We start from the raw sequence: 21459 nt of genomic DNA, 5'->3' as shown, positions 1-21459 counted from the left end.
TATAATAAGGATATATTTGTTAACATTAGTTTACTGGATTTTTTTTAATCTTGGTTAATGTTAATTTCACCATGTACTAATCCTTTTTTTTTTTTTATTAAAAGTTGTATATGTATTATGCATTGTGAACTAACATGAACCAAGATTAATAAATACAGTACAATAAAAATGTGTTTTTCATTGAAATTTCATGATACCTAATGCATTTACTAATTTCAACAAATAGAAACTTAAAGTGTTACCAATATTTTATTAGTTAAATGTCTGTGCTCATGACATCTTTAAAGCAATTCCCAGAGTCAGTGGAGCATCTGGCCTCAGCTCTTGGAATGCCCTCTCATTGCAGGCCAATCAGTGTGGACATTAGCCCACAGCAGCAGATGGTCAGGCTGCAATCTCTGTCCAACCCTATATTAATGGCAAAAACATAATGTCAGTTGTCTGTGTTTATGGTTTTAATGCACTACTTTTCATCCTTCTTAAAGCTTTTGCCACTGTCATGCAATGAAAGTAGACACTGTATTTTTCCACATAATTGTAGCTGGAACTCTAGAACACTTTTGTCCCATTTGTGTATCTCTCAGCTTCCTGTAGAATCACGGTGGAGTGCTCTTTTAGAAGTGATTTCAATGGATTGTTTATGACAATAGAATGCACGTGTACTCTTTTTTTTTTTTTTTTTTTTTTCTGTATTTATTCTATTATTTGATATAGATGTTGAATAATCAGCTAGGCTTGGCAAAGTCTTACACAAAGAGGTCAGAGCAGTGGCTGATATGAAGTGATTAGTTCTATAAGAAGGACTTTTAGAAAGATTTGGGTTTTGTTTTTTTGTTTTTTTATCATAAAACATTTTTATGAATGCATGACTCAGATGAAAGGTCATCTGATTTCAGATGAAAGGCAAGGCACCCTTCGACTTAGCAACCTCACCAAAAACATGTCTGGCAAGTACGTCTGCCGTGCCATCAACACTGCGGGGACCGATAGCTGCCACATCAATTTAGAGGTCTCCACCTGTAAGTATTACGCAAAAACATTGATAATGTGGATTTTCACATTTAGTAGGGGTGGGTGAAATAACTAATACATAATTTGTTCAGCCTTTTGATAAATATCTAGATGTTTATCTAGTTCAAAATAATCTTTATTTTTTTCACTAAATAACCACAAGGAAGAATATTTAGCCATTTTCACATTTATACTCCAATATAACAATATATAATCATAAATAGCAAATAACAAATATTTCCACATTTAAATTTCGTAACAAAATTCCATCAAATGTAATTGAGGCCTCTTTATAAAATACATAAATAATATATATTAATTACATTTTTTTAAAAACATACAATTCAGTTTGATGGAATTTTGTTATGAAATTGAAATTTGAAGATAAAAAACAAAATTTATTAAAATATATATTTTGTTTTTTAGTGTGGCCAAATCATCGTGATATTTCGATGTTGCTTAATTTTATATCACTAGAAAAAATATTGCAAATAGATTGTGAATATTTTATATGTTGTTGTTCCTCATTCTCCTGGCAGCTAACAATACCTGGGTCATCGCTGGTGCCACAGTGGGTTCAGTGGTGGGACTGATGGCGCTTGTGTTATTCCTGATTTTTATCCTGAGTAGAAACCGTGATACAGAGGATGAGATGCCCAATGACATCAAGTGAGCCCTCATCTTGTCTTTCACTATAATACTCAGCAGAAAGCTTAGATTAGATGTGTGTATTATCTGTTTTTAATGCTGCTGTTGGCAGTTGTGACTTTTCTGCGATTGTCTGTTTAATGCAATTCAATTTTATTAAGGGCCCTGGAAACTGTTTTCACTTTTATTAAGGCATATTTTTTTTTTCTCGAGCATAATAACATTGTGTGTTCAGTTGAATCAAGTAATTAAAACGGTCACTACGGTGTTAAAACCCATGACAGAATATTTTGATATATCAAATGTTAGATCTATAAAAACAAAGGAATTATCCCCGAAATGTTAAATATACTTTGTCATTTTTGTCCTGAACTAATTTTTGTTCTTGTTCTGACCCTTCTTCAATGTACTGTATATCTGATTTTTGCTGACTGACTGCCGTTTCACTTTAGGGAAGATGCACAGGCGCCTAAACGGGTTTCCTGGGCTAAAAGTGGCACAGGATCAGACATCATATCAAAGAACGGCACGTTATTCTCCATAGCCACCAGTCCTTCTCCACGGGACCCTCACCATCTACCTAACAACCATTACCCATATCCTCCAGGTGCCTCTGACACCGCCTCCTTCCTCACAGCCTCTGGGAGCACCACCACATACCGCCTTTGCCCTGGAGAGCCCAACCCACTTCACGGCCTGCCTGGATACAACGTCAGCAGCATGCCTAATCACACGCACATCCAACACCTCTACCAAAACCCTCCACGCCATCATAGTCCCGCAGTCCTCAAGACTAACAGCTGCTCCCCACCAAGGACTGAGGGGCCCATGCCACAGACCCCACGCCCACTCAACATGCCTATAAACACTGCCACTCTGTCCCGCATGGGTGCTGTGCCAGTCATGGTGCCTTCCCAGAACCATGCAGGTTCACTGGTTTAGCACACAAGTTGATTTAAGTGCTAAAGACTTATAAAAACTCTATGACTGTAGCCGAAAGTATTTGAGGAAGGGTTTCAGCAATGGTGGTAATTAAGACAACAGAAATAAACATACTTTTTTATTCATTAACCGTTAAAGTACGTACAGTAAATCTGTGGGGGGAAAAAATGGTGACTTGTTTTATAGTGTTATGTTTTTACTGGGTATAATTTATGTTATGTTGCCTAAACACTCACAGTGAATTTATTCATTTGCAAACCATTAAACTGACCAAGGACTGTTTTCTTTTTTTTTTTTTCATTTATTTGAGCAATTTTTCAAATGTAACAAAAACATTTTGTCTCACAGTTTGTTGTACATTAGAATTACATTATGAAAGGATTTAGGCACCACTAATAATGTTTAACTTTTCATACAGTAACAGTTCAGATTTATCCAGATATTTAGTAGTTGTTTGGGTAAAATTATGACAATTAGATCTTTAGTATTGGCTGTTCTTGTGCCTCTTGTGCCTCCATTTCTCTCAGGAGTTTTCTCTCTCATGGCATGTTTTTCTCACACATTGACAGATTTCTGCTGGGAGCATCTGCAATGCTCTTGTAACAGAGCAGAAATCACTCTATGACTGTACATTTATTCATTCTTATGTTTATGATAATGTACGAACATCTAGCCTTGTGGTTTAATGTCTTGAATATTGCAGGCAAAGTTTGATATCTGTGTCAATGCTGAATGTTGTTTTCAAGTACGGTGAAGAATCAGTTGAAGATATTGTCTGCTCTGTAATTCCACTCACTTTTCATTTGCAGTTAATACAGATTTTAAACCAGTGCTCCGCAACTGTCCACATTATGGAAACAGAGAAATACTGTAAGAAAAATGCTTAGAATGAAAATTGCCTCATTTGCTACATGACAAAATGCTACATTTTGTATTATGGTTGGTTAAAGAGTTCAGTTAGCACAGCCATTTTATGTAGCATTCAATTGATCCTGCCATTAAATAAACTACATTAACATTCAATATCTAAAATATCAGAGCTAGTCACTTTCTTTTAGTAGCCACATAATTATCTTTTAACTTTAAATCTTGTCGTATGGTTCTTGTTTTGGTTCCAAGAAATCTTGGGTTGAGATCCTGGACGAGTCCCCACTTTACTGTGTGTTATGTCCTGTCAAGGATTAGGAGGAAACACAAACACTTTTTCTGCTTAACACAACTAAAATCCAAAATTGCCTCTGTAAACATTTAGGCCAAAGCAACACTCAGAAAACTACAGATTGTGCAATAGCGCTTTGGATATGTTTGAATTTTTCCAAATGTTTTCAAGAGAAAAGGATGAAAAATATAAGAAATCAAATCGTGATTAGCAACACCTGCCTCCCCTTCTAGCAAGCACAATCTGGACATTGTTGTGCCTACTGTTAATCAGAGCCAAACTGTCACGAACAGCTCCTTATCTCAGTGCAAGTGCAAGGCAAACAAAATATTCAATGTATAATGGCATTTGGACAGAAGGTGCTTACATTGTGGATTTTGATCCAGTAATTTGGTGAGTAAATCATTCCTGTCATTCATTATAAATACATACTCATAATAAGTTTCTGAAAATGTATCGCTGCTTCATTAAACACAAGTTTTTATAACTAACTACAAAATTTAGGGGAGTTTTTTGGGATCATGCTGTAAGTTCTACCAAAGCTAAAAGCAAGATATAAGCAAATTCCCAAATCCAAACATTTACCATCTCTAACTTCCTCCATTGGCCGTCTCAAGTCTCCGTCTACGACAACAGGTGGAAAACCACTATTACAAATTAAGATCTAAAGAAAATTATAAATGTAAACATTTGTCTGATAATGTCGATATTCTATCGCACAGACCTATTGTGCATGTGTGATTGTGGGTGGGTGACCATTTTGTAAATGGGATTTTCTGATTCTATCTCGTTCTTCTGCTCATTGGGGCATTTATTTTGATCAGCAATGAGAAATGTTTTATTCATTAACAGTGTTGAATTGACAAATGCACTGTAGCAGACAGCTTCTGAAATCATATCTAATACACATTAAGAGCATTATCATGTTGATGAGACATCCAAAACAGATAAGAGCTTTGCAAGTGACATTCAAAACACAAAAAGGACATTTTCATCAAAACTGTTCATTATTTTACATGGTGCACAAGACAGTTTAATAAAAGAATCACAGCTGTCATTCATTTTAAAAACAACATGAGGATCAAAACCATAAATATTCTTCTCTATTGGGACAACCAATTTACAGACACACTGTAAGATCTGATTCAGGTTTTGAAAATGATCTCCCAAAGTTATGTCATAAAGTCTCTCTGAAAGCAAAGAAGCATTGCAATATAAATCTGAATTCTAAATGCTGAAAATTGATTACTGGTCAGATCTGGTGCATTATTAGGCTTAACCATTGCAAGATTTCTACTTAACTAGTTTCCAGTAATTTTTGCAGTAACGTGTATGTTTTTAATAAAATCACCTCTTGTAACCAGCCACAATCTTTTACAAAGAAAAATACTTTCATTCAAATTTCTGATGCTTCTCTGCTCAAGGGATGATCAGATCAGTGTGTTATTATAATAAACACTTTAATCTGGATCTACTAATCCAAAAATTGAATGCATAAGAAAAGTTCAGAAAATTCTAACAGCTACAGAAAATACTGTGACATTGACAGTTCTTCATCTAAATCTGCAGGTACATTTCCTTAAATTGGAGTGTTATAATCAGTAATCTCTAAAGCATTTAGTAAAACACAGGTGGAATACATTTTACACTTTTAATTCCGTGGTGTTCATATTAGATAATGATGGAATAAACAACTTGTTTGTCCTGTACATGTTAGAACCCAGAACCAGAGTAACATTTCACTTATGAACAGCAGCATATGATTTTCATGATTCAGTAAGCAAACTCCATGCAGTGATCATCCTCATCACTTCATTTGTACCTAAAAAAGAGAACAAGTAAATTAATTCATAAATTAACTCTTAAAACATTGTACAATCTTGCACAATTTATATTATATATATATATATATATATATATATATATATATCTCAGCCACAACATTAAAACCACCTGCCTAATATTGTGTAGGTCCCCCTCGTGCGGCCAAAACAGCGCCAACCCGCATCTCAGAATAGTATTCTGAGATTATATTCTTCTCACCACAATTGTACAGAGTGGTTATCTGAGTTACCGTAGACTTTGTCAGTTTGAACCAGTCTGGCCATTCTCTATTGACCTCTCTCCTCAACAAGGCATTTCCTGAGAAGATACACTGAAAACTGTTGTAATGCTGCATGATGAGGACCATTATTGATACAATACCATAATAATTTCCCCCTCACAAGTCCAGTACCTTTGAGCCATTGAGGATATAATGATCTCCTTGGAGTTTTGCGCTGGTTAAAAGTGATGCATTAATCACTACCACTACCTGGTTTTAAGAAAACACAAAATATGACTGCAAATATGAAATCACCACTGTAATTTAATTTTAGAACTTTTCACCACAATCCAGTCGTGCTATGAAGTTATGAAGCAAAAAACAGTATTCTAAGGGGCCATTCAGGCCAAACATGTTCAAAAGCTGGATGAATATCGTGCAAAAAAGTGCAAAGAATATAATAGAATGGAGGTGTCTCAAGGCGCACTTTTAAAAGTGATAGTTTATTTAACCTTACACAGTGTCTAGAACACGGTGCACCTGTGTGAGACGCTGCAAACTATGAAACGAGGAGCAACAGTTAAAGATGTCCGTCTAGCGCATGATTACATAAAAAAGTATTGACCATTCATGAAGCCCCATCTTAACTGTTTCTGACCAATCCTATCTTAGCAACTGTTGCTGTCCGCAATTTCTACGACAAGAGTTTCTTTGTTTCCAATGAGAGTCTATGGAGTAATGTGTGTTTGAGTAGTTTTAACAACTCACCACGCACCCCATCGAGAGCAAGAACCACATTATAGTAACCACAAGGAGATTACCCCTTATGACTCTACCCTCCCTAGCAACCGGGCCAATTTGCTTAGGAGACCTGACTGGAGTCACTCAGCAGGCCTTGGATTCGAACTCACGACTCCAGGGGTGGCAGTCAGTGTCAAATAATACATTTCTTAATGGAGAAATGCATGTTGATTTAACAAAATAAACAAAGTTAATTTAACAGAACAACCTTAAACTTACCAGGTTCTGTGAGACAGTGAAACTCAAACCAGCAAAAAAAAAAAAAAACGAATATACAATATTCACAGCAATGTTCAAATGTGCCATTTTAAACAGTGCCATGCCATTAAGCACATCAAATATAATTATAATAAAGGAATTTTTAACAATGCAGCCAAAACCATCTCATCTTATAACTAGTATTAGGTAAGTTACTTTAAAAAAGTAATCCACTACAAATTAATAATTATTACTTTAAAGTTTTAATCAAATTAATCTATTGATGACTTCACTAAAAAAGTAATCAAATTTCTAATTACTTTACTTTTGAGTTACTTTCTAAAACTCTTTTCTGCTCAACAAATTCAAAATAATGTCATACTTGCTTCTTCAGCCATCACAGAAAAGCAAACTTGTAAATATGAATGTGATTTTAAATATATTCTACATAAATAATAGTATTTTAGAAATATCTGCAACCCTCGTAATATACTTGAAAATAATTAAATTAATTTAAAATCACTACCTGTAATCTGATTACAATAATTTAAAATGTAATGAGTCAACACTTTTAAATTAAAGTAATTTAATTAAATAATTTTAATTAATTTAATTTATTAAACATACAAATATTTTTTTTCGATTAATTGTACAGCCCTAATAGAAATTGTAATTACTTTTTAAGATTTAATACATTACTATGAATTTTCCAGACCTGGAAATCCTTTTAAAACTTCCTGATATTTCCAGGATTCCATGACTGTGAATGCAAAGTGTTTGTGTTTGGTTCATGTATGCCTGACTTCAGTTAATGAACAAGGAGAAACATCTACGACGCTAATCAACAGAAACCTAAGCCAATCATCTGCGTCCAGTTCACACTTCCAAATATGATTGGCTGAGCAAATTAAAAACTAACCAATGCCGATCCAAGAAGCACGAACATGCTTAAATTTGCGGATACCAACCTGTGTGTGGAAATCACCGTAGCCTACTAATGTAATCTGCAGTCTAGCAAAGTTTTCCAAATCTTTCTACAATTTCACTGAGCTGTCGAGTTTGTCAGAGTATGAATTAACGTTCAATGAGGCGTTATATTAGCACAAACTTATGCACAACTGAGTTTAATACGCAAACATTTATTTGAGTATATTGTATTAGTTAAGCGCACAAACAACTTCACCGATGGAAATATCACGTCTATTAATCTGTGACAAATACAGCACATTTCAACAGTAAGAGCTTCGGTTATCATTTTTTACCAAATTCGACAGATTATTATCGAGTATCAGATTCAATCAACTGCATGTCAATATCAGTTATATGTACTAGTTCATTCAAAACTATTTGATTCGCTCCTGAAATCACTTACGGATTGATTGCTTGTTGCTTCTCAATGGATTGCATACTTTAATATTATGTAGGTCTATAAATAATTTGACTTACGGTCAAAACAAGCTGCTTATTCCTCGTCTCGGTACACTGTTAAGTATTAAACTGGGACTTTTATTGATGTTATGTGATCCCAGTCGAACAACTCTTGCGAGCGTCTTGTTGGTTTCATGCTGGCGGAAGTACATCACAGCGCTGATGGGTTCTGTAGTTCTAAACCGGCATGGCTTGTAGTTCGGGGTAACGGGTAGTAGTGCCGATAGCATCGTTTTTTATAAAAGAATGGTTTGATAAGGGAATTATTTTTATTTCCGACTTATTAAATTGTAATGGTGAGATCTATAATTATCAACAATTTCTTGCTCTTTCAGGGATTGAATCTACATGTAGAGATTACCATATGGTTGTTAAAAACATTTCCATAAAATTGCTTCAGCTTGTGAAAGCGCATCTCAGTTACAACAGTGTTGCGGCAGACTCCTAAACCTGTTATTGGAGGTGTTAATATTTTGGATATGAAGTGTAATAATTCTTACATCAGATGCTACCCTAAAGCAATTCTGAAATGAAAAAAATTGTTTTCTTCTATACCCTCTTCTGAGATAATCTGGTCCGCAAGTAGTACATTTTTACTGCCAAATAAGGTCAAGGAAACTCATTTCAAAATACTACACAGGTATTATCCCTGTAATGCATTTCTTAATAAGTTTAAAAAAAGACTTCTCATCACAATGTTGTTTTTGTAATCTTGAATCTGAAACTCTCATTCATTTATTTTGTAATTGTAAATACTCTGAAGACTTTTGGAAGCAGGTATCTATGATGGTTTTTGATGCATTCTACAAAATAATCAGAATAGATGAGGCTATGATCTTATTCTTGGATTGTAATACTGGCTCAGATATAATTGATAACACATTAAAGTTTATAATTCTTCTCGGGAAGTTTCATATACATAAAGCTAAATTGTCTATAACACCCTCATTTTAATTTATCTTGTACAAGATAACTTAAAATATTTTATGACTCATTGAAGTCAATCACTAGAAATAAGAAGTGCATAAAAACATCTCATATTTTGAAAAGAATTGTCTGTAGAATTTAATGTTTTACTCTGTATAATGTAAGATCTGTTTTATGTTTCCCCCAATATCTGTTTGTCTTATGTTTGATGTTAAATGTCATTGTAAGCTTTTATGAAAGTTGAATAATAAAAAAAAAAAAAAAAAGAAAAAAGCATCGTTTTTTATTATTTATTTATATATTTTTTTTAAATATTTTTTGTTTTATTTATTTAGGTTTTTTTTGTACATTTATTTATATTAATGTATTCACTTATTTATGTAGTGCGGCTGGCTTTTTGCTATATTTTTATATGTACGCCTCCTATAATGTTTCTAATTTAAAAGCAAAAGCATAACATTGGAAAAAAGTAAAAAAAAAAAAAAAAAACAGACAACGCAGCTCTCTGTACAATTCTTTTTCCCATTCAATTTAATCGAACTGGTGCGATTTAGGTTGCATTGAGTTTTTTTAAACAATTATAAATGCTCTCTTTAGTTAAATCTTTGATGGCTTTGGTTAAATAAATGCACATAATACAAAAACCATGATCATCCAGCAGTGGTTCTCAACCAGGTGGTTGGGACACACTAGGGAGCCTCGGCACACGTCCAGGGAGGGCTCAACATCTCTTAAAACTATTTAAAATATGATAGATTATTATAATTTGTATATAATTATTATAATTCAGCTTACTGAAAATGCTAAAAGTGTAATAACTCAACTGCTCGCTTTTTATGAAGAATATACAGTTTTAGACATTTCTGTAACCACAAGTTATAAGGAAATATCTTATAATAGATATATAATATACATATCTAATAGCCTACATGGGGGGTCTTCTAATATTTTATCCGACAATGAGGGGCCTTGGAGTCAAAAAGGTTGAGAACCACTGATCCAGACATATGCAATATACCAGGACGCTGTTTCACCATGAGGAGAGACAAGACTCCATAAACATTTCCTATCATTACCAGTGACAAATGCCACACAAGAAAACAACAAGAAGCAGTGCCAAATCCAATAAACAAAGTAAGTAATCTGCTTATCACAGTGCAGATAGCGAGGTTGAATTATTTTATTCTTAACATTGTATCACATTAATAATTACTTGTTATTATCTGATGTGGATGCACAACATGAAGTCTGATGATGTTGCACCACTTCAAACTGGCAAAAGAAAAAGATCATCAGCAGTTAAAATGGAGGTGGAGAAAAATGACAACGATCAAACATGCAAAGCATCTTATAGCCACATGTTGATGAAATCTGATCCCAAGAGTCAGACTGAAAATCAAATGGATGTGAAGGTAAACTTTAGGGGAAAGTTTAAGCGTTAAAGACTGTTCTTATAATTTATTTTATCTTATATATATATATCTTTTAAATCTTCTCAATTGCAGTTTGGAATTGATGACCTGAAAGCCCTTCCCAATCAAACAGGATGCTGGGATGGGGTGAGAAATTATCAGGTAGAGTGACTGATCTTCACAGCAATGAATGCCACATGAAGCACATCCAAAACATTTCCTTACAATGTGGACAGTTATTATACAAATTAAATATGTAGACATTTTGTGAATATTATGCATGAGTCTAATGCCTGTGTCACTTATTTCTGCAATAAGATTTCAGTGTGACAAATTACTGATCCACAAATATCCATAAGGCATGCAATTTCATGAGAGACATGAAGGTGTGCGAGAAGGCTTTCTTTTTCTATAGTAACTGCAAAGAGCCAGACATCGCTGGTCTCATGAACGTGAGTCTGGCTCTTCATTAGAATGTTTACAAGATTTGTTTTTATTTGCAAACATAACAAATATGATTCATTTTCTGAATTATAAAGTACACCATATAGAGTACAATGTCAAATCAAAAGTCATATGAAGTGAAAATCAACTGCCATGGCCATATGACAGTTTGCCTGCTCCATGAATTATTATTCAACTGGTTTTAGACAATTTTTGGACATCAACTCAAATCACTTTATTGTTCTGAGCAACATAGCAGTCATGCTATCTAAAGAGTGATCACGCTGATCTTTATAGGTGGATATTCAGTTTAAAAGGGATGAAAAGTGTTTTATTCCACTCTCTGAGTTAAAGAAATAGCACTTACCTGCGTGACTCCAGCCATGTCTCCTGAGCAACCAAACTGGCCCGGATGCTAGGGAGGGTAGAGTCATGTGGTGTAACCTCCTCGTGGTCACACAATGTGGTTCTCGCTCTCAATGAAGTGTTTGGTAAGTTGTGCTTGTATCACTGAGAGTAGCACGAGTCTTCACATGCAGTGAGTCTCCGCGGTGTCAGGCACAACGAGCCACGTGATAAGATGCGCAAATTGAATATCTCAGAAGAGGAGTCAACTGAGACTTGTCCTCTGGCACCTAGATTGAGGTGAGTAACTACCACCATGAGGACCTACTAAGTATTGACAATTGGGCATTCCAAATTGGGAGAAAAGGGTATATATATATATATATATATATATATATATATATAAGAAATAGCACTTGCAGCACAAAGCTAAGGTTGGCCCACTGAAGGACATGGCACTATTCACCAGAGTGCGACTATCAGTTCAGCCACTCACAGAAGGTTTGTCATATAATACACACCAAACCAGTTCATCTATTATATTTAGTTTACCATAAGCATGTAAAAAATATGTGAAATCCATTCTCGCCTTAATGTGTCTGTCAATTCTTGCATGTAGTGTATTGATAAGATGTTATTCTCAATATTAAACTCCAAAACTATAAATGCTTAAATTCAGCTATACATATTTGTGGAAAGTAGCTTTAATATAACACTTCTTTTCTTTTCTTATTCTGAGGAATTTGACTTTGTCCTCAGTTTAGAGAATACAGATCCAATATGAAGATCACCCCTGGAAATCTGTACATTGGAGCATAGTGACATTTTTCATCATGATTTTGTTTTGTTTAATATATACAGATGTAACCTCTAAAACACTAAAATACATTGAATATTTTTGGTAATAAAAAACATGTTTGCTCTTTTGTCTCCTTTAGACCAATTAATTATACCAAGTTATATACAGTATTATCCCAAGGAACCGATAACAACTATTACTCTTTGTTAAGTCCTACCAAGAGAGCAGATATCTCAGATTATCATGTTATACATCAGATCTTTCCATATTTTGGGGGGGAAAGAAAGTAATCTTTGATGCAGAAGTTAGTAAATTTTATTCAAATATGGCTGATTAAAAGAGGCTTTTGCAGACATTTTCATGGTTGCAAAGCTACTAGTCATACCCCATCACCTGAACAGCCAATAAACTGTTAAACATATTTAATATTATACAATGACATACACAATATGAAATTTAAAAAATCTTTAAAAATGAGTATCATCCAGTGACAAGAGGGATTTATGACACCCTTCTCTATCACAGCATTTAACGCAACTCTTGAGAATACTGAAAACTTTTGCTGATTCTTTTAATAGAAAGAAAAACTCACAAGACAACAGACCAAAAGAAATATTTAAATCAATAATAAAAATATATTCATGAAAAAGACAATAGTCACTGCCCTGCATGAGTTAGTAGTTCTACATGTAGTTCCCTTTAGTAGTTACAGTATAGTTCTTTTTTAATACCATAAATTACAAATAATAATGCACCGAGTTCTGTTAAGAGTAAATTAACTACTAGATTTATAACACAAATGATCACAATAAATCTCTTAGCGATTAAATTTTGGGCTCATTAAACAGGACACAATAAAGAGGCTAGATTCTGACTTACTGCACAGGAATTAAGATATATGTAAGCATAGCAAGGAATGTATTAAGGCTGACCACTGCGAGAATCTAACAATTTAATACAAGTATAAATCAAATATATAGTAGTTTCTTGTATTTCAAAATTGTTGGTAACTATTTTGTAATGAAAAAGCAAACATTATTGGAAACGGAAATAACAAAATATTTTGTAATCTATACATATTTGAATAGCTGGTCTGTATTTTACAAGCAGATTCACTTTCATTTCGATCCCTTCATTACTTCACATAAAAACACTATTTTGACACAAACACATTTAATTTGGACTATACAGCATTTTGTTTAGTTACTGTCCTCTTTGGCTTGTGCCGACGCATTTCCAGAGTTTGATCCCTCAAATCTCTGTGCAGCAATGGTAGCCTGCTGGGACATACTTCTCCTTACAGTATCTCCTTTCCTCCAGAGAGTGATTTCCTGTTGAGAATGAGCAAGAATGTGAACACATATCTCATACTGTCTCTCAAGACCTTCTAACATCGATTGTAAGCAATGTACATGTGTATGAATATCGGACCTGTTGTTTGAAGTATCGCCGCTCTTCTTCATCTATAAGCACTAGGTTCAGGTAGTAACGCACTGAGAACTTCTTGTTGATGTCCCTCATTGTAGGGGTCAACTCATAACCAGCAAGAAACAAACGGATGGGGATTGACTCACCTGAATTATGGAGCAAAGCAAAGAACTTTGTGAATATGAAAATACTACATTAACAAAAGATCAACAAGCACTTCACTTAATGAACTATTAAATCATACAGATGTACTGCTTCCTTCACATCACTGTTATGAAATGTTAGCCTTACCTCTCACTGGCGCTCCATCCATGATCTCATATTTGGCGATGGTGTCATTTTCGTGGTACACACTGGGTCCCGTGCCAGTTGTTTCCCGTTTTATTATATTAATTTCCATGTGCTTTATCTTTATCCTCACAAGAAGGAAGTAAATCTTCCCTACAATTACATCCCTCAGGTGATATCTAAAGAGGGGAGATTTAGAATAGTCACATTTTGTAGGCTTACTCTGAGAAAATTCCTTATAGCTAATAGAAAATTCCTTGGCGCACAGAGACACAGTGTTTAGAGTTTTCGAGAAAATGTACTTGTAAATAGCTTACTTATAGTTGACTGCATAATTAGCTGGAATAGAAAAAAAGTATTTTAACAACGAAAAAGTTACACACTTCAGATTTAAGCACCTCCCGCCCATTCTCAATAGCCTACCGTTATGTGGAAAAATCGTTCTCAATATTCATACCTGCAAACTCCTCAGAGTAAAAAAGGTGACAGTATCGCGGGGGGGATGGATGATTGGATACCCGGCTAACGATAAGCCTAGCTAACGTTACAGGGATATTCCACCATTTGGGGAATTAAGCTCATTTTCCACCTCCCCTCGAGTAAAACAATAGTTTTTGTACCGTTTTGGAAACCATTCATACCACTTTTAGCATAGCTTAACGTAATTTATACAGTGAGGAAAATAAGTATTTGAACACCCTGCTATTTTGCAAGTTCTCCCACTTGGAAATCATGGAGGGGTCTGAAATTGTCATCGTAAGTGCATGTCCACTGTGAGAGACATAATCTAAAAAAAAATCCAGAAATCACAATATATGATTTTTTAACTATTTATTTGTATGATACAGCTGCAAATAAGTATTTGAACACCTGTCTATCAGCTAGAATTCTGACCCTCAAAGACCTGTTAGTCTGCCTTTAAAATGTCCACCTCCACTCCATTTAGTATCCTAAATTAGATGCACCTGTTTGAGGTCGTTAGCTGCATAAAGACACCTGTCCACCCCATACAATCAGTAAGAATCCAACTACTAACATGGCCAAGACCAAAGAGCTGTCCAAAGACACTAGAGACAAAATTGTACACCTCCACAAGGCTGGAAAGGGCTACGGGAAATTGCCAAGCAGCTTGGTGAAAAAAGGTCCACTGTTGGAGCAATCATTAGAAAATGGAAGAAGCTAAACATGACTGTCAATCTCCCTCGGACTGGGGCTCCATGCAAGATCTCACCTCGTGGGATCTCAATGATCCTAAGAAAGGTGAGAAATCAGCCCAGAACTACACGGGAGGAGCTGGTCAATGACCTGAAAAGAGCTGGGACCACCGTTTCCAAGGTTACTGTTGGTAATACACTAAGACGTCACGGTTTGAAATCATGCATGGCACAGAAGGTTCCCCTGCTTAAACCAGCACATGTCAAGATCCCGTCTTAAGTTTGCCAATGACCATTTGGATGATCCAGAGGAGTCATGGGAGAAAGTCATGTGGTCAGATGAGACAAAAATAGAACTTTTTGGTCATAATTCCACTAACCGTGTTTGGAGGAAGAAGAATGATGAGTACCATCCCAAGAACACCATCCCTACTGTGAAGCATGGGGGTGGTAGCATCATGCTTTGGGTGTGTTTTTCTGCACATGGGACAGGGCGACTGCACTGTATTAAGGAGAGGATGACCGGGGCCATGTATTGCGAGATTTTGGGGAACAACCTCCTTCCCTCAGTTAGAGCATTGAAGATGGGTCGAGGCTGGGTCTTCCAACATGACAATGACCCGAAGCACACAGCCAGGATAACCAAGGAGTGGCTCTGTAAGAAGCATATCAAGGTTCTGCCGTGGCCTAGCCAGTCTCCAGACCTAAACCCAATAGAGAATCTTTGGAGGGAGCTCAAAGTCCGTGTTTCTCAGCGACAGCCCAGAAACCTGACTGATCTAGAGAAGATCTGTGTGGAGGAGTGGGCCAAAATCCCTCCTGCAGTGTGTGCAAACCTGGTGAAAAACTACAGGAAACGTTTGACCTCTGTAATTGCAAACAAAGGCTACTGTACCAAATATTAACACTGATCTTCTCAGGTGTTCAAATACTTATTTGCAGCTGTATCATACAAATAAATAGTTAAAAAATCATATATTGTGATTTCTGGATTTTTTTTTTTAGATTATGTCTCTCACAGTGGACATGCACCTACGATGACAATTTCAGACCCCTCCATGATTTCCAAGTGGGAGAACTTGCAAAATAGCAGGGTGTTCAAATACTTATTTTCCTCACTGTAGGTATGACGACAATACTAGGGGTGGAACGGTACACAGAAGTCACGGTTCGGTTCATACCTTGGTTCAGACATCACGGTTTGGTACGATTTCGGTACAATGGAGTGAAAAGAAAAACAAAAATATAGATAGCATTTTTATCATTGTCTTAAGCCTTGTATTTTTTAAATGAGTTTTATTAATAAAGGCTTAGAACCAGTTTATTTGTAGTGCACTGACAATAGTTTTATACAATTAGTTTATTAATAAAAATTAATAAAAAGACCTTGAGATATGTTTGGTAATTGTACCTGAATGAATTTAAAATTAATTTGCTATATTTCAGATCAATATATTTGTTTTCCTTAATTTTAATTAACCCTAACTTTATTCTCATCTGAATTATAAATAATTGATTTCCGTATAATATAATACTACCATTAAAAACACATTTGATTTTCTTTTTTAAGCAACGTAGAATGTGTAACTTAAAAATAAACAGATTGGTGCTCTGAGGACAAGAAATGAAAACCAATGCGATATGATGAATGTCCAAAAAGAACCCACAGACTGTTTTGAAATGGGGTTGGATAAATGTTTTGCTTTTAAAACTGTGTGTGTGTGTTTTTGGTTGGGTGACAGTTGTAGGTTACAGTTTGACAAGAGTTTAGAGTGTGACAAAAGCACAATGTTGTATTTGATTGCGAGTGTACACAAATAAGTAAACACTTTGCAGTTTGAATGATGTCCTGTATTAACAAAATGATGGAGTATGTTTTTGTTTCCAATGTTCGAACGCGCCCGCGCGCCTCTCTCTCTCACTCACACACACACACACACACACACACACACACACACACACACACACACACACACACACACACACACACACACACACACACACACACACACACTACAGCATTACAATCTTGACATCGCAGCCTGTTTATTATGCTGCGTTCACACCAAACGTGAATAGAGCTAAATTTATCGCTATCTAGAGTTTTATTCAAATTCGTGCACCGAACCGTGACACCCGTACAGTTTCGGTTCAATACGAATAACTTACATGTACCGTTCCACCCATAGACAATACAACATTATTGTAAATTATATCACATAAAAAGCGGTAGCTAACGTTACTTGAATCAAGTAAACAAATAGCTTTTGTTTTTGCTCCAAAAAGCTTGACTTACCTCGAATTTCACATACAATTCCTACACGTTATGAGTTTCCATCAGACTCGCGTGGTTGACGCTGTGTGCTTCAAGATTCTGACGCAAGTGCTAAGATTCCGATTGGCCAAGAGAAAAAGTGCTAAGATTCCGATTGGCTCAGAGAAATGTCAATTATAAGAATTATCCAATAATGTTTCTCAATTCTAGCCTCCATTGCATGCAGATGAAGTGCGGGCAGCATACCCCCCCCCCCTACGCGATTCACGTAAATGACCCAATTGACCAAGAAAACGGCGACTTTCGCCGAAAAGCGACAAGTTTGCAGGTATGGTTGCAATCCATTAATTGTACAAACAATTTAAAAAAAAGACAGGAAAGAATGATAATCAGATGAATTACATTAGTTTGGCATTTTGGAAAGAAAATGTGCTTAATTGTCATGAAAACAATGTGATAATGGAAAAACATCTGTCCTACATAGGCTTCCTTTTCTTGCAAAATTTTATTTCTTATTTGTATCTTTTGATTACGGATTAAATATGACCAGGGCATTTCTTCGCGAGATTCACCTAAATACCACTCTATATGAACTAATATTCAGTATGGGGTAGGGTTGCCACGGTGCACGGTGTTACCGGTTTTACTTGGCACAAGGGACAACACTGGTGTGAAATTTTATATTGGGTAAAAGGGGGGAAACATTATGAATGGATCTTCCAATTTCGCCTAACGAATAGAATAGCCTTAAATAAAGAATAGTTGCCTAACGAAGAGTTTGTGACCCATGATAAATGAACCTAAATAACGCACTGAAAGCCAGATGTTCTTTCTCAAAGTAACTTACACAGGCAGTAAAGTACACGCACTGACAGAAGATGTTTAATTGCAGGTAGCGAATATAATGTAAATGGTGGGAAACTGTAAAAAGTCTCTGATTCGGAATGACACAAGAAATGCTGTTAGACACACAGACACACGCTTGAAGAAACACACTTTATAATATTTTTAAAAACAGAAAATAAAAAGCGTCTAGGCGCATGTCTGATGCGCTGTTTGTTCGGAGGCGTGCAGTCTCGTGGGCATGTAAAGGGTTCTCAGTCTTTCTTTGTTTCAGTCTTCTCAATTTATTTTGCAAGAATAGTATTCTATATAGTCTGTGATACTATTGGTGGTTATATCTGATTTTTTTTTTTAACACTTTGTTATTTTAATTGCTTTTTCGTTTTGTTTGAAGAGCAATTTGAATTTATAAGTTTTGGTTTTAATTTTCAATGCAAAATCACTTAAGCAAGAATATTCAGTGATCCCTCAGCCGGGGTGTTGACAATGTAATTGGATATTGTGATTTTTTTTTATATTTCTTGCATCACCCAGCCCTAGGAGGGAACAAAATTAATTTATTCACACACATTTAAAGTCATTACCCTTCCGAAGCAGCTAAACTGGGTCCTGGGATGAAAGGTAATAAAACACCAACATTAAACCCGCAACAACCCACAATAAGTGATTTATTTGCCCGGACAATGAAATACCCGACCGGTAGCCCATGATGGAGATAATTCATGGATGAAGTAGGTTTGTTGCCAAAGAGATGTTGCCCTTCACAACTGCTGAAAAGCCTTCTTTCAAAAAGTTGAACAACACATTTTAATTGCACTTCATTTTTTTCAGTTTCATTAGAATTTATTAGAATTTAAAAATAAATACAAAAATGTTGTTCAAAGTTTGAAATCAAGCTGCCTTATTTTATTGTGTAGGCTATTGCTTAATGAAAATTACCCCATAGTACCACTTAGAGTCCAACCAGTGGTAAAACCGGTGTTAGTCCTTTGGACGTGAACACTGTATCGGTGTGAACATTATGATATCATGGCAAGTCTAGTACGGGGCTTACTTGGACTTGTTGTATTCAAACTCAATATGAAGACAATCTTCAATTCCAACTTCCATCTTGATGGAGGAGTTCATCTCTGGGTACGTGCTCAGTGTTTGCACAACAATGTCCATCTCTTTACTAATATCATTGAGTCTTCTGCTAACTGTAGCTCGGAGGAAGTACCTACAGACAACAATCAAATGAAAGATGCAGGCATAAAACAAGATTATTGCAGAAATCATTTGCAGATGACTTCATAACATGTATTCAGATACAAGAAAAATTCCATGGTCACTGTTTCACACCAAGCACTGTTTCTATGGGGTTTCTGACAAAATAGTAACTTTAGTAAAGAATCAATTGATGGATTTACCTGAGTTTCACATTCTGGCCAGTGTAAGATTCATAGGGCTTTTCCACATGGGTGAACTCAAAGTCAAAGGGCTGAGACTGTGAAAGCTCACCAGGTCGTGCAAGATCCTTCACTAATGACACAAACTCATGGTGGTTCCCTCTGTCATAGTACAGCTCTGCCGAAAAGAGGACAGATGTATCAACATAAAATAGACAGGTAACATGTTAAGACAAACTTTGATGTCTGCTTAACAAAGCCTTGTCTGACAATTTAGATAGATCGATGGACGGACAAACAGACAGATAGATAAAGTAAGAACAGCAAGAGAGAGTGAGTGAGTGACAGAGAGATAGAGAGAGGGAGAGAGAGAGAGCAACTATAAGCATTTTAATGTTTGAAGGAAGTTAATAATATTTCGGTCTAACATGCCATTTAATTAAGCCATTATTATTCCATTGTTACCCAAAGTGCTTTCTTTTTTCTCAAACATTTTGCAACAACGAGTGGAGGTAAATTAATGTAGTGATAAATATTTTTCTGTAAACACTAACAAAGCTGTTTTGGCATTAGGCATGGCTGTGTTCCCATGTTGTAAAATGTGATTGTCCGGTGTGTGAAATCTGGAAGTCCGATCAGTAAGCAATGTCACTATCCCAGAACAGTCTGAATATCTGTACCAAGTTTGGTGCATGTACATTAAAAGCACTAGGAGGATTTACAATTCATAATTTAGATTTTGAAAAAAAAAAAAAAAAACATGTCTGTAAAATAACATTACATTGATTTTGTCAAGCAACGTAATGAAACTAGCTACAGTACGGTTCACAAATATTAAAGATGCAGTTCATTAAAAATGAAAATTCTGTCATCGTTTATTTTCTATCACATTCAAAACCTTTTATGTTTTATTATCCTCAATGGAAAACTACAGTAGCTGCATATTCAAGCTGCTCTCTTCTATTTGTACATTGAAAGTGGTTGGGGACCATGGGCTGTCAAGCTCCAAAAAGAAGCCCCATAAAAGCAGTCCATATGGCTTGTGCGCTATTACCAAGTATTCTGAATAGTGCTGACTGAGTAATAAGTCATTTTTCACTGAACATCTCGCTTGACAGTGGTGTTTCACTTTCACTATGTTGAAAGTGCAGCTTGGACATTCTGCAAAATATTTTCAATTATGTTCCACAGAAGAAAGAATATGGTATGGGTTTGAAGCAACATAAAAGTGAAAAATTATGACAGAATTTTCGCTTTTGGGTTTACTGTTCCTTTAATGTCCATTACCAGGCGCACACACACACAACTCACCAATCTGCCCAACAAACTCGATTTTTATCCCATAGTGTTCAAGTCTCTTTCCAGGAGTTTTGAGAGTCACATTAACTTTCCCACTTACAGTTTCGCCATCATAAAAAAGGAAATATTTGTCCTTTTTCCCATCTTCATTTTTGTGCTCAACTTTCTTCCTCGTCTCGGCGTCATTCAAAACGATGTCGATCTCGGCGCTCTGTCCGAAGCCGAAGAAGCTCATGTCTGAATGATGCGCACAGTTAAGCGCGTGTGCGGCTCTCACTGTTGTATGATTGACAGATCACCTGATTGACAGTTGTACTGTCAGCTACAGGTGGCTGGACAATTCTCTGTCGCTCTGCTGCCTTTTTACCAAATGAGCATAAAAAGCAAGTGCACTAGCTATCTGATCGTTTTATATCCGTAAACAAATGAAAACATCAATACAATAAATGTGATATAGGCCGCATATTTCGCTTTAATTTAACAAAAGTAGCTCATTCACAGCAGGAATACCGTCAGGAAGGATATTTGCCCATAAAATATTTCCCCTCTGTGTACACTTCCGGGATCATCCAACAGGTTACATTTCAAAATAAAAGTTAATTTGCGGATCTATTTTCATAATAAAA

General features: G+C 35.7%; 2 protein-coding genes, 1 long non-coding RNA gene and 1 pseudogene across 4 annotated transcripts in view; 2 read left to right on the top strand and 2 right to left on the bottom strand.

Moving 5' to 3' along the window:
• The window catches only part of LOC127631954 (endothelial cell-selective adhesion molecule-like), a 57048-nt gene extending 53425 nt beyond the window's left edge, over positions 1–3623 (top strand). For both annotated transcript variants that reach the window (XM_052110377.1, XM_052110376.1), the window contains 3 exons: positions 897–1019; positions 1551–1680; positions 2112–3623. In XM_052110377.1, coding sequence (XP_051966337.1) covers positions 897–1019; positions 1551–1680; positions 2112–2601 — 743 coding nt within the window. In that variant the 3' untranslated portion in view covers positions 2602–3623. The remainder of the gene's footprint in view (positions 1–896; positions 1020–1550; positions 1681–2111) is intronic.
• A 2118-nt stretch (positions 3624–5741) lies between these two features.
• On the bottom strand, positions 5742–8306 carry LOC127631449 (uncharacterized). The gene is made up of 3 exons (XR_007968958.1): positions 8250–8306; positions 5997–6074; positions 5742–5902 (listed from the first exon to the last, which is right to left on the bottom strand). It is a non-coding gene; the product is annotated as an uncharacterized LOC127631449 (long non-coding RNA).
• Positions 8307–10243: 1937 nt separating this feature from the next.
• Positions 10244–12178, top strand: LOC127631666 (thymocyte nuclear protein 1-like; annotated as a pseudogene).
• A 283-nt stretch (positions 12179–12461) lies between these two features.
• LOC127631763 (vacuolar protein sorting-associated protein 26B) lies at positions 12462–21390 on the bottom strand. Its single transcript, XM_052110070.1, has 6 exons — positions 20846–21390; positions 19556–19712; positions 19201–19365; positions 13878–14053; positions 13590–13732; positions 12462–13489 (listed from the first exon to the last, which is right to left on the bottom strand). Exons 1-6 carry the CDS (start codon positions 21066–21068, stop codon positions 13358–13360), a joined length of 996 nt encoding a protein of 331 aa, XP_051966030.1. The 5' UTR covers positions 21069–21390; the 3' UTR covers positions 12462–13357.
• Between the last annotated feature and the right edge of the window lie 69 nt (positions 21391–21459).

Source organism: Xyrauchen texanus, chromosome 38 (genome assembly GCF_025860055.1).
Source record: "Xyrauchen texanus isolate HMW12.3.18 chromosome 38, RBS_HiC_50CHRs, whole genome shotgun sequence".
Classification (NCBI taxonomy): domain Eukaryota; kingdom Metazoa; phylum Chordata; class Actinopteri; order Cypriniformes; family Catostomidae; genus Xyrauchen; species Xyrauchen texanus.
This window is presented reverse-complemented; position numbering and strand designations above follow the sequence as displayed.